We start from the raw sequence: 12,811 nt of genomic DNA, 5'->3' as shown, positions 1-12,811 counted from the left end.
GAACCACAAAAGAAAAATAAATACAAAACAAAACAAAACAAAAAACATAGTATTATAATAATATATAATAATATATAGGGAGGCAAAAAAGCAGAGAAACAGAAACATTAACAATTATACTAATAATACAAAAACATAAATAAACACAGGATGCCAAGTATGCTCATTAAAAAAATAAAAAAAGATTTTAAAAAATACCTTAATAAAATAAATGAAAATTGGATGCATCAGATCGACTCAGAGAGGCGAGGGGACTCACATGTGATGACAGGCTGCCATCTTTTATAAAAATTGGCTGCCGAGCCTCTCAATGAATATTCTAATTTTTTTCTAAAGACAGAAAAGACATTAAATCATCCATAAAGAGGCAGGGGGAGCGTTTGGGCTTTTCCAATGCAATAGAATACGTCTGCGGGCTGTGAGCGAGGCAAAAGCAATAATATCAGAATTAGAGTTCTCAGTTTAACTTCATTTACATTACAAAACATTACATTACATGTCATTTAGCAGACGCTTTTGTCCAAAGCGACTTACATTTTATTACAATACGTCAAGAAATGTGCAGTTACAGAGTCTCTGGGTTCAATCTACGTCCCTGACATGACATTAGGTTGGTCAGTTTATGAGGCTGAACACAGTCTACTTTCCCTAAAACCCAGTTTTATAGCCTCACAAAATTTTTACGAAAAAATGTAGGTTGAACTCTCCAGAAGTCGCCTCCTTTCAATCCGCTGATTTGTCAGTTAATTCAGTATGTGAACACGTCATGTCACCAATCAGAGAAGACAGTTATCTTTCTGCACAGCACATCTGGAACAAACTTTCAAAACACAAACTCCTGCCTTGATATGACCTGCAGAGATATTATTGGAGACAATACCCACATAAAACATAAAATATGTATTTTTGTGATAATAGAATCTTACTCAAAGTAGGACAGAGAAAGACAACAGAGACAGAATAACAGATTATTTCTAACAGAGATGGTTAATTTCCTTGTTTTAAATGTCTTTTTTTTATATAATGTATTTATTATTCATATTATTTATTAAATGTATGTATTATTTATTTAATCTATTTATATTTTTCCTTTTATTTTGTCAGTTTAATTATATTTAAAATTCATGACAACCAACTGTTTAAGTTATTTTTTAAAAGTTCAATGAACGCAAGTTTTCCATTAATATGTTGAATAATCGTGATCTCAATATTGAACAAAATAATCGCGGTTACAATTTATGCCACAATGAAGCCAAGTGAAAGTAGAGATTTTAGCTGCACATCCTTCTTTCTCAAACTCTTGAGCAGCTTGTCTTTATTCAAATCTCTGGATTGCACTTTTTAAAATGAATCTTTCATCCATTTATATATATATATATATATATATATTATACGTATGCCACTGCACCCAGTTTTTCTGTGGTCCCATAAGATTTAGATTAGATTTATCTCAGAGATGGTTAATTTCCTTCTTTTAAATGTCTTCATCTTAAGTCTAACTTTGTTCTCTGTTCACTTTCAGTACCTCAAAGGTCCTCAGCAGGAAGTCCAGGGAGTCTGATGTTTGTGCGGCTGCGGGTTCAGCCGTCTGCAGGAAAGAAAAAGAGTGCAGGAGGCCTTCAGCTGGGGTCAGCCAAAACTTTACCCAGAAGGGATGCCTGGCTTGCACTTTCACAAGAGAGGTACGGTAACTAATGGCAGAGAAATGTAGCAGCATTTTAGTCTCGTATTTGGGGGACTCACAAGAGACCGAGCAATGGAGCAGGTGGAGCAGCTGCACCCCTAATGCTTGGGGAAGAAAAACATGCTTTTAGGGCAGGGGTGGGCAATTAATTTTCCCAAGGGGCCCCATGACCAATACCACGAAGGTTGCAGGGGCCGGACCAAAACTCGGAAATAAATTCTGCTCAATATTAATGTAATCGCTTTATAAAATATAGTAAATTATCTGGTTTTGAGCTGCTACTGATAGGAACACATGTTATGATGAGACTGTTAATGTGGAGTAAATCAAGTATAGCTGTAGTAAATACTCCAATCACTGTATCACTTTTCCATTTATTTTAAACACAACTGTAAATGACCTTTAGCAAGGTTCCTATTTATGTTTTTGTATTATATAGCTTGTTTTTTCATGTTCGTACATTTTCAAGGTGTTTTACAATGTTGTGATGGTTTTATTTTGAAAAGGTGCCGTCCAGTGTAAAACGGGTGCTTTAATTTTGAAAGGTAGTGACAGGAAATAACCGGTAGAACGGTTAAATGAAAAAACGAACGGTAAATAATAACGAGTGCGTCGTAATTCATATAAAGTTGATATAAAGTATGAAAAAGGCTTCTATAGTGGCTGGCTGACAGGACACAAGGTTTATTAAAGATTATTTTATGCTGCCATATATATTAGTGGCTGTATTTGTTGTCTTAACTATAGTAAAAGTGCTTGTTAGCTCTAGTGCTAATGATAATGTTTGCTATTTTTTTTTTCAAAATAAAAGCACTGCGGTTATATTGATTTCTAATTTCTTGGTAACCTCACATGGGCAAGGACAGCCAACGGGCCGGATGTGGCCCGCGGGCCGCCCAATGCCCAGGTCTGGCCTAACCCAATTTTTTATCATAGAACATTGCGCTAGTTTGGATGAAAATAGTTATATCTGGCCATGTCATATCCAGTATATAAATTACACTTCCCAACTTTATGAACTCTTTTCAAACATAAATTCAGGACAGAGAATCAGGTCAAAGAATCGGGATGACTTTCACACATGTAGCACAGCACAAGGGATTATCTGTGCCAGAGGTGTTCTCACCTACTGGAAATGCAAACCTGATTCCAAAAAAGTTGGGGCGTTGTCTAAAATGCGTATAAAACAGAACACAATAATGTGCTAATCCTTAATATAATGACATATTCAATTAATCCTTTGATGCACAACATGGGTCAAAAATGACCCGTATTCATTCCCGATGTTATTTAATGCTGCTGTGTGTTTCTGTGCTCTATCTTTTCATAGCAACTTATTTTATGATTGAATATTCCAAGTATTCTTTAGAAAAAAGTTTTTGTTTTATTACAAACTAACTACTTGGCTAAGTAGCTTGCTAAGCCAAGAAGTTAGCTAAATAGTTAGCTTAGCAAGCTACTTAGCCAAGAAGTTAGCTAAGTAGTTAGCTTAGCAAGCTACTTAGCTAAAAAAAATGGATATGTGTCATTTTTCACCCATGTTGTGCATTAGAAAAATAGTGACACAAAAAGCGATTTTATTAAAAAATGAATAAAGGAAAACATAAAATTAGGATGTATGATGATCAAAAACAAACTAATTGAGGAAAACCTGAAATACTGAATGATAATAATACATTTATTGCAAAGATATAGAACATAAAAACTCATACATATCGGGTCACTTTAGACCCATGTTGTGCATCAAAGGGTTAAAAACTGTACAAAGACAATACATTTAATGTTCAAACACAAACATAACACCCAGTTTCTAATTCAGGCTTTGTTTTTTTTTACTTTGGAGACTTCATTCAGAGCCACAGAAGCTTTTATACAACTCTTTGTCTGTGTAGTACTCCACTAATCTACATGACCACTTCAGCCTGATGCTCTCACTGGTCACTGAAGTTGAATATTTACTCTCTCTGTCTGCTATTTGCTCATCAGTCTGTGACCATTCCAGTTAAAGTACAAAGGTAGCTGTTTTGGAAGGAAAACTTGTCAGTTAGTTACATATGATGATGTGATATTTGAGTATTATTTAGATATACGTACTCAATACTTGCATATTCTTGTAATAGAGTATTTTTACAGTGTGGTATTGGTACTTTTACTTACTGCTGAGGTCTCATGCAGCCATGTTGACGCAGCTGCTGGCGTTGTTTGTCTGAGTCACCGCTTTGTTTTCTCCCTGCAGCTCTGACGAGCTGTACGCCTACCTGACACACTGTCGACCCGACTTGTGTATACTTGAGGGAGGGGAGGAAGAGGGGGAGGCAGACCGTGATGAAGACGAGTTTGTACTCATTGAGGACAAAGAGGAAGACGAAGAAGAGGAAGAGGGGGAGGGGGAGGAGGTGTTCCAGAGGCACCGCGGCTCAGGGGACGACTGGGAGGTGAGTGACTCCATTTCAGTAGAAACTAAAAAGGTGCGTGGTGTAACAGGTGTAGTCAGCACTAGGGTTGTCACGACACTAAAATGTTCAACTCTATACCGATACTCAGGAAAATATTCGATACTCGATACCATTTTCGATACCACAAGGATAAAAACAAAGACCCCAAAATTTAACAGAAATATTTTTTTAGGAATTTTGCTCACAGTGTCTCTAAAAATGTCAGAAAATACCTTAAAAATTTTAAATAGATTATAAATTCATATCAAACAGTGACTTTAGATTGTATACGTTATAAAGGGTCAAATAAAATATGTATTCAATGCTCTCTGATTTTTGCTATGAGCTGTACAATGTTCATGAGAATCACCCAAAGGGACAGAAGGCTAAGGCGTTTTCTGGGGAATCGACGAAGCAGGAGAGTCAGAGACAGGCAGGGTCGGCAACAGGAAATCAGTTCGAAAAGCAACGCTGGAAAGTCAGACGTGAACGCAGCTTATATACTGAGGTGGTTGGTGACCTGAGGCAGCTGGCTGTGCAGGTAGAGTGGAAAATTACTAGGAGGGTGAGAACCGCAGGACAGAGCAGGAGAGTGTGGAGCTGAACTGTGACAGCGTTTGTTTGTGAACACACTTGCCTCAGGGTGAGTGTCACTACAGACATTGTTAATACAGAAATTAGTTGTAATCCCTGAGGTGTTGTAGAACAAACTGGCTTGTTTACTTTTAATGAATTAAATTGTGATTTTGCAGATGGTGTTGATGGAAGAGAGCGGGGACAAGCCGACGCTGGTCATCGACAGGGACCCTGAAGGACTCAATAACATCGTAGAGAACAGCCACATTTTAGAAGCTTCACATGTCAGAGAGGTGAGGGACACACACACATAACACACATGCACCTGCTCTTTGTAAATCCACTACTAAGTTTGTGTCTTAACTATTAGCTCATTTCAAAATGGGGATTTATCACAGTTTGCATTATTCACTTCAGCTCTTTGGCTTTTGAGAGTTTGGATACAAAAATCCCAATAAATCTCAACTGTGTTCATATCTCTGGCAAAATACAACAGAAATGGCTAGAAAAAAGTAGTAAAGAAACAAGAGTTCAGATTTATACATTAAGGAAAGAAGGATACACAAAGTCTAAGCAATAAAAACCCAAAGAGCTGATAATTAGAGTCAAAATGGGTTCTAATAAGTGACTCTTATATATAATCACGTTTATTTTGTTGCAAAGTATAGCAATGAAACAATCTTTTTTGTACAAATTTGATCTTGCTTCCAAACTTTTGGCCTGCAGTGTACATACATATATAAAAATGTTATCCAAAACCCACTTAACTTACTTTTAACAATATAAATTGTGACTAACAAAATAAACAAAAAATGACATTTACTTGGTGAGGAATTTGTGACTCCAAAAGATGATTAATGTGACTGCAAATGGACTTTGAGGCTTCAGTAATGTATAAATCGGTTGCCAGGAAACTTTTCAATCAGCTCAAAAAACTATGCATACAAAGAGTCACTGTAAGAACTCCAGCTGTAACATGAATATATAAAAAGGCTAAACAGTTCTATAATAAAGATATTAATGTTAATAGGGCTGCAACTAATGATTACTTTCATTATCGATTAATCTGTCGATTATTTAAACAATTCATCAATTAGTTGTTTGGTCAATAAAATGTTGAAAAATATCAATCAGTGTTTCCCAAACCACAAGATGACGTCCTCAAATCTCTTGTTTTGTCCACAAACCAAAGAGATATTCAGTTTATTGTCATAAAGGAACAAAGAAACCAGAAATATTCACATTGAAGAAGCTGAAATCAGAGAATTTGGACTTATTGGCCCTCATTTATCAAACGAGCATACGACAGAAAGTGAGCGTAAAGTGGGTGTACGATCATTTCTACTCAAGCCTCGGCATTTATCAATTTGGACATTAGCGGAGGATACGATCAGATCTCAGTCTGCTCTCAGCTCGTGTACGCAGGTTTGAGTCAGCGTGAAGTCCACACGTCTGAGTCTGAGAATTGATCTTAGACTATTGTATCGATGCCTGGAGCTGATAAAACTCTGTGGTGTTTTGATTTTAAGACAAAGCAAAACATGTTTAGATTACATCATTTATCATTAAAACATAATCAAACAAAAATAAATCCACCCTGCGATCGTGAAAATCTTTAAACAGAATACCAGCGAAACCATTTCTTGACTATACTCATGTAAATATTTCTGCTATACTAACAAGAGCATTTGTATAAAAAAAACCCTGTATTTTTTATGTGTTTTCTGTATTTATTTAGCTCCCATTGTATTTCGCTCTGTACTGCATATTGTACCGGTCACATTTACCTGGAACTGATTATTTTGTTTGGGTCTTTGATTTTTGTATTGGTATTCCCAGCTTGTTGTTGTTGTTTTGTCGTTTTGTCTGGTCCTGTCTTCTATATGTTTGCTTGTAAGAAAAGTGAATAAATACAGTATATAAAAAAAAAACAGAATACCAGCACATTTATCAACAGCCGATCATTTTTACTATGTGACGAGATACGATCGTTTGACAAATCACACGTGAACCCTGTCGTAAGATGAAATATACGATCAGATCTGCGCTGGTTTCTACGCTCATTTGATAAATGAGGGCCATTGCCTTTAAAAAAATGCTCAATTCAATTATTTGATTATCAAAATAGTTGACGATTCATTTACTAATCGATTATTGGTCGATTAATCGAATAATTGTTGCAGCTCTAAATGTTAATATATAATATAAATAAAAATATGTTAAAAATGTGCTTTAATTTGCTCTCAGCTGTGTAAGGAGCTTCCTCCAAGAACAGTGGGCCACAGCTGGCAGCTGGCTTACAGCACGTCCCGTCACGGCGCCAGCCTCAAGTCCCTCTACAGGAAACTCAGCACCACAGACTCCCCTGTGCTGATTGTCATCAAGGATGCTCTTGATGAGGTAAAACGCACTGCAGGTTTTGTCTCTCTCTGATATCAGTGTTGCAATGGCCTTGATTTTTGAATTAGTTTTGTTGCTGTCTCTTGTGCCTCATCAGATATTCGGGGCCTTCCTCTCTCACCCTCTGAAGCTCAGCGAGACGTTCTACGGCACAGGAGAAACTTTCCTCTTCATGTTGCATCCTCGCTTCAAGGTGAGCCCCTGAACAACCGTCCCTGATGAGTTTTTATTTATATAACAATATAAATTTGGCTAACGCCAGACAAATCACAAATAAGATTAGTCTGGAAACCAGCCATTCATTTCTCCATAGAGGAGGTGTGGTTTACGATCCTCCAGAGCCGTTTATTGGGCGCTACGAATGTCTATCAAAAGCGTCTGTACGTAGCTCTTAGCCAATCGTATCAGTTATACCAGATGACGTATGTAGAGCCACAGAAATTGATGTTTACATAGCCAGACTAGCCCATCTCTACTCTGAGAGTAAAATGCTCAATTCTGCTTCTGCAACGTTTTTCTGTAGCATGTTCTGACTCTGGCTGCTCACAGTCTACCGGCAGTGAGAGAGTGCTGCTTGCTGCTTTGCTTCTCCAGTTCTCACTTTCTGCAAGATTATTTATTTTTACGCCTCATGTCATTCAGCCACGCACATCCACTGATTTTATGGTCAATAGACGAGCTGCTGGGGGTCTCTGGGCGGCTCCGCTGTCCCCCGGCTCGTAGCCAGATCACCGTGGTTACAGCAGCGAGCGGTAGCGGGGCTAGTTGGTAGATTAGGCTTTGGCCAAATCCTGTCGGAAGCAAGGCTACAACATCCTTTTTGGTGGTGAAACAGGAGTTTAAAGTCAAACCTTGTTCTTATAAAATCAACTTTGGCTCTAAACTATCTAAAACGCCGTCTACAGCTAGATTGAAAGACAGCTTTGCGTCTGCTGCAGCCATGTTGGATCCGTAAGAAAACTACAAAACTACAAGCTTCCGTCTGTCGAGTAGTACGCGTCATCGACTTGCCGTCCCTCCCCGTTCTGTGATTGGATCCTAAAACAGGGCTAAGAAACGGCCGTTGTTTCTAGACTGGCTGCAGGTTCGAAATGAAATCGAGCGCGCAAGGCAGTATGGGTATACCCAGGCTAGTTGTTAAAAGTAAGTAAAGGGGGTTTTGGATAACATTTTTTGACTTATTATTCGGCCTGTATATAACACTTGCTGACCATACTATGTTGATATCATTTTTTCAGCACAACCTGACCTATATGACCTGATAATTATTTTGTTCTGTTGAATATCTGCAAAATGTCGAAATAAAACCTGTTTTATTTAGTGTTTTCGCCAGTTTTAATCACTGTATCTGAGGAGAACTCTGCGGTAAAAGTAAAAACCTCCTGATCAATGAACACTACAGGAATCTTAAGCAGGAGAAGCTGACTGCAGGTACCCTCAGGCTGCAGCTGGACCACATTGAAACACGGTCTTTTGTTTTTGACCAAGAAGCTATAGCAGCAGGAAATTACATATTGAGCCTTTCATAAAATCTGATCTAATTAAATCACCAGGGTATGGGTATTTATGGCTGTATGAGACAAATCTAGAATTTTTCACCATTCACTTTGAAAAAGCAATCTCTCAGGGATTGATTCTGTCTTTTATCTGCAGTGCTTCAGATGGACTGGAGAGAATTCCTTCTTTATTAAAGGAGACTTGGACTCCTTTGCCATTGGTGGAGGAAGGTAATACCTTTTATACCGTTTCCTAAATACATTTATAGGTACATCTCAATATATTAGAAAATCATGAAAAAGTCAGTTTCCAGTAGTTCAAGTCAAATAGCCCCAACCAAGTATTGAGTCATATAGATTGACATACTTTAAGATTACATTTCCATATTACATACTTTTTAAAATTGGTCTTTTGTAATATTTACATTTTTGAGACTCTGAATTTTAGGTCTTTATTAAATGTAAGCCATAATCATTATAATTAGAAGAAATTAAATAAATTAAGACATGAAATGTTTCAGTCTGTGTGTAATGGATCTATATAATGTGTTATTTACACTTTTTGAATTGAATTACTGACAAAGATAAACTTTTCTATGATATTCCAATTTATTGAGATGCACCTGTACTCAAGTACTGCACTTCAGTACAATTTTGACGTACTTATACTTTACTTGAGTATTTCCATTTTATGTAACTTTTTATTTCTACTTCACTACATTTTGTGGCAAATATTGTACTTTTTACTCCACTACAATTAGCTGACAGCTTTAGTTACTTTTCGGGTTGAGATTAGCTTGAAAAAGTGATCCATTTTTAATGATTCATTTTTATAAATCAACCACATGACAGTATAGTAAGTAGTTAAAATGAGCCCTATCTGGACAACAGTATCAGTGTCAGAATATACATCCTCCATCAGCCAAGTGCTTTTTATTTTGTTGGTTTTTTTTAATTAAAACTGTCTGTTCCACCACACATGTTGGTAAAGATTCCACAGTGATATTTTTGCTTTTTTAAAATGTCCCTTTTAAAACTACAGACGACAGGCTGAATGACGGGCTCAGTGACTCATGCAATGTCTGTGTGTGATTGTGAGAAAGAGAGTGCATTTTGAATATTTGAATATATTATAATATATATAAAAAACCTGTTTGTTTGTCCACTTTGCGTATCATCGTCTCGGTTTAGATGAAGACGAGAAATAAGCAGATTCGACTACTAAAGATGATTTATTTTCATGCAGGCGTTAAAGCTGATGAGTAGGACTTGCACTAAAACCAAGAAGTTTTTGTTTGTTTGTGTGTCTGTTTTGAATCTTTTTCAAGCCTTATTGTCAGATGTGCGAGGCCTTGGCCGATACTGTGCTTGCATAAATGCATCAATAATAATAATCCAACAATATATTTGGAATCTATAACAATCTTAGTGGGTCCATTCTGCATAATGAGTACTTTTACTTTTGATACTTTAAGTACATTTTGATGCTGATACTTTTGTACTTTTACTTCAGTAAGTTTTGAATGCAGGACTTTTACTTGTAGTGGAGTAATTTCACAGTGTTGTATTAGTACTTTTACTTAGGTAAGTACGGTGGCCCTGAAGTGCAAATCACAACGGCAAATAAAAAACACAACAACAAATAAAAAAACACAACAACAAAACAAAACACAACAGCAAATCAAAAAACACTGTCCGTGGCATAGAGGTTCGGAATCGGGCTTGTAACTGGAGCGTCGCCGGTTCGAATCCCGGTACTGACAGGTCTAGGACTGAAGTGCCCTTGAGCAAGGCTCCTAACCCCCCTACACGGCTGCCCACTGCTCCTTGCATGGTGTGTTCACTTGTGTGTAAAAAAAGGATGGGTTAAATACAGAGGTTGAATTTCCCCATTGTGGGATTAATAAAGTAATCTTCTTCTTCTTCTTCAAATCAAAAAACACAACGACAAATTACTTAACACAACAACAAAACAGAAAACACAACGACAAATCAAAAAACACAACAACAAAACAGAAACCACAACAGCAAATCAAAAAACACAACAACAAAACAGAAAACACAACAGCAAATCAAAAAACACAACGACAAATTACTTAACATAACAACAAAACAGAAAACACAACGGCAAATCTAGAAACACAACAACAAATCAAAAAACACAACAACAAAACAGAAAACACAACAACAAATCAAAAAACAGACTTTTTTCTGATTTGCCGTTGTGATTGGCACTTCAGGGCCACCGTAGTTTAAGGGATCTCAATACTTCTTCCACCACTGCTCTCTACTTTGTCTGGAATCTATTGAGCATATGTGAAGAAAAAAAGCTGGAAAAAGACAACTCAGTGGTTTCTTCCCCTCTGCAGCGGTCACTTTGGTCTGTGGGTGGATGAGAACCTGTACCTGGGCCGCAGCAGCCCCTGCTACACCTTCAACAACTGCTGCCTCGCAGAAACGGACGACTTCCGAGTGATGGAGCTGGAGGTGTGGACGTTCAGCTGAAGAGGCCGCCCACTTCCTCTTTGACTCGCCTCCTTCCTGCTGCTCAGCTCGACCCAGACAGCATTTATCACTGAGCAAACGAAAACAAACAGAGCCGCTCATTCATTTCATGGTAACATCCATGTGAAAAAAAAAAACAAGAAAAAACAATCTACCACTGTTGGATGTGGATTTTATTGAAGTGAAATGAACTAAAGCAGGCTGATCTTTGGGTTTAGTGGTGGGCTCTTTGTTTCATGGCTGACTCATTCCTGTGGCTTTGGCAGCCAAACTGAACCGAGCAGAGCCCAACTGGATCCTCAGAGTCCTCGTTTTTGAATGGAGTGGGTTACAAGTCAGAGAGACTGCACTTTGCTCTTTAATGTGAATCAGTAACATTATGATATCTCATCATTTATCATGTTATCATGACAGACACCTGTCTTTAAAGGTAATAAAGGTAATGCATGTCCCTGCTCTCATATAACTGTTCAGTTAATGATGGAAGTTTGAAACACACTTATCATAAATAGATTTCTCTATTTAGAACGAAACTATTCACACACACACACACACACACACACACACACTCATTCTTGTACTTCTATCTTTGTGAGGACCCTCATTGGAACAGTGCATTCCCTAACAAGGTTATAATAGTTTTGGATTTTTCATTAGTTTTAGTTTTAATTTTGTTGTGATTTTTTGTTTTCAAATTCAGTTAGTTTTAATGAGTTTTTAGAGTGAATGTGCTAGCTTTAGTTCAGTATTTTTTTTTTTTTAAATGCTTTAGTTTTAGTTAAGTTTTTATTAGTTTTAGTTTTTTTGTAATGGGGTATTTGTTGGGTGGGAGATTAAAAGAGGTCACAGTAAATTTTGCCTTTATTTCCTTTTGTTATCCATCTTCATTATGTATGAAAAAAGTTGACCAAGATGAAAATGAAGGACATTTTCACTATAATTTTAGTTAGTTTTGTAACCACACAATACAGTTTCAGTTAATCATCATTATCATGTGACCTTTAATCCTTAAAACTAAGTCTGAAATCTCCAAAAAGCCTTTAAAGAAGTGAGGACCGGCCGAAATGTCCTCACTCTGTTGGTTAAAAATGTGTTCCGGTCCTCACTATGTAGGAAGTACAAGAACGCACACACACACACACACACACAGCCAAGTCCCACAAATACAACACTTATCATTTTTATGTGTTCTCATCAGACAGCATAGATCAGGGGTCGGCAACCTTTACTAACAAAAGAGCCATTGTTATAAAAAAAAAAAAGAAATAATGTCGGAACGGAGCCGCAAACATTATTTTGAGCCTCACAATGTAGATGTTATTGCCTGCTAAGTCTAAATAAGCCTTCCAACATTACAAATAAGTAATAATGAGAATTATTAATATGTTTTTGTCAGAATGCAGCGAAAAGTGCAAATATCTGTGGAAGTTTGGAATCGAGAGCTAGCTAAAGAAACTCAAAACTAGACTTGAAATTGGCAAAATGTCGAAGTTAAGGTGCCGGCTGTAGACGTTTTAATACCGTTCATAGGGAAAACAGAAATAACTGTTCATGTCGTATGATTTTTTTGTCACAGCCACAGAGAGCCACTGCAGATGGCCTAAAGAGCTGCAGGTTGCCTACCCCTGATATAGATGAATACTGGGAATAATCACCCACTTTGAGAAAAGCTTATCTGAAGGACATCTGGGTTTTCTATGAATCGGAATGAGCCT

At 37.2% G+C, this 12,811-nt stretch overlaps 1 protein-coding gene across 3 annotated transcripts in view; it reads left to right on the top strand.

The window, feature by feature from the left end:
- The window catches only part of si:ch211-15d5.11 (oxidation resistance protein 1), a 31,484-nt gene extending 18,817 nt beyond the window's left edge, over positions 1–12,667 (top strand). For all 3 annotated transcript variants that reach the window (XM_059352801.1, XM_059352799.1, XM_059352802.1), the window contains 7 exons: positions 1,523–1,682; positions 3,921–4,119; positions 4,872–4,988; positions 6,943–7,095; positions 7,193–7,288; positions 8,749–8,822; positions 10,961–12,667. In XM_059352801.1, the coding sequence (XP_059208784.1) occupies positions 1,523–1,682; positions 3,921–4,119; positions 4,872–4,988; positions 6,943–7,095; positions 7,193–7,288; positions 8,749–8,822; positions 10,961–11,096 (935 nt within the window). In that variant the 3' untranslated portion in view covers positions 11,097–12,667. The remainder of the gene's footprint in view (positions 1–1,522; positions 1,683–3,920; positions 4,120–4,871; positions 4,989–6,942; positions 7,096–7,192; positions 7,289–8,748; positions 8,823–10,960) is intronic.
- Positions 12,668–12,811: the final 144 nt, after the last annotated feature.

This window comes from Centropristis striata, chromosome 16 (assembly GCF_030273125.1).
Source record: "Centropristis striata isolate RG_2023a ecotype Rhode Island chromosome 16, C.striata_1.0, whole genome shotgun sequence".
Lineage (NCBI taxonomy): Eukaryota > Metazoa > Chordata > Actinopteri > Perciformes > Serranidae > Centropristis > Centropristis striata.
This window is presented reverse-complemented; position numbering and strand designations above follow the sequence as displayed.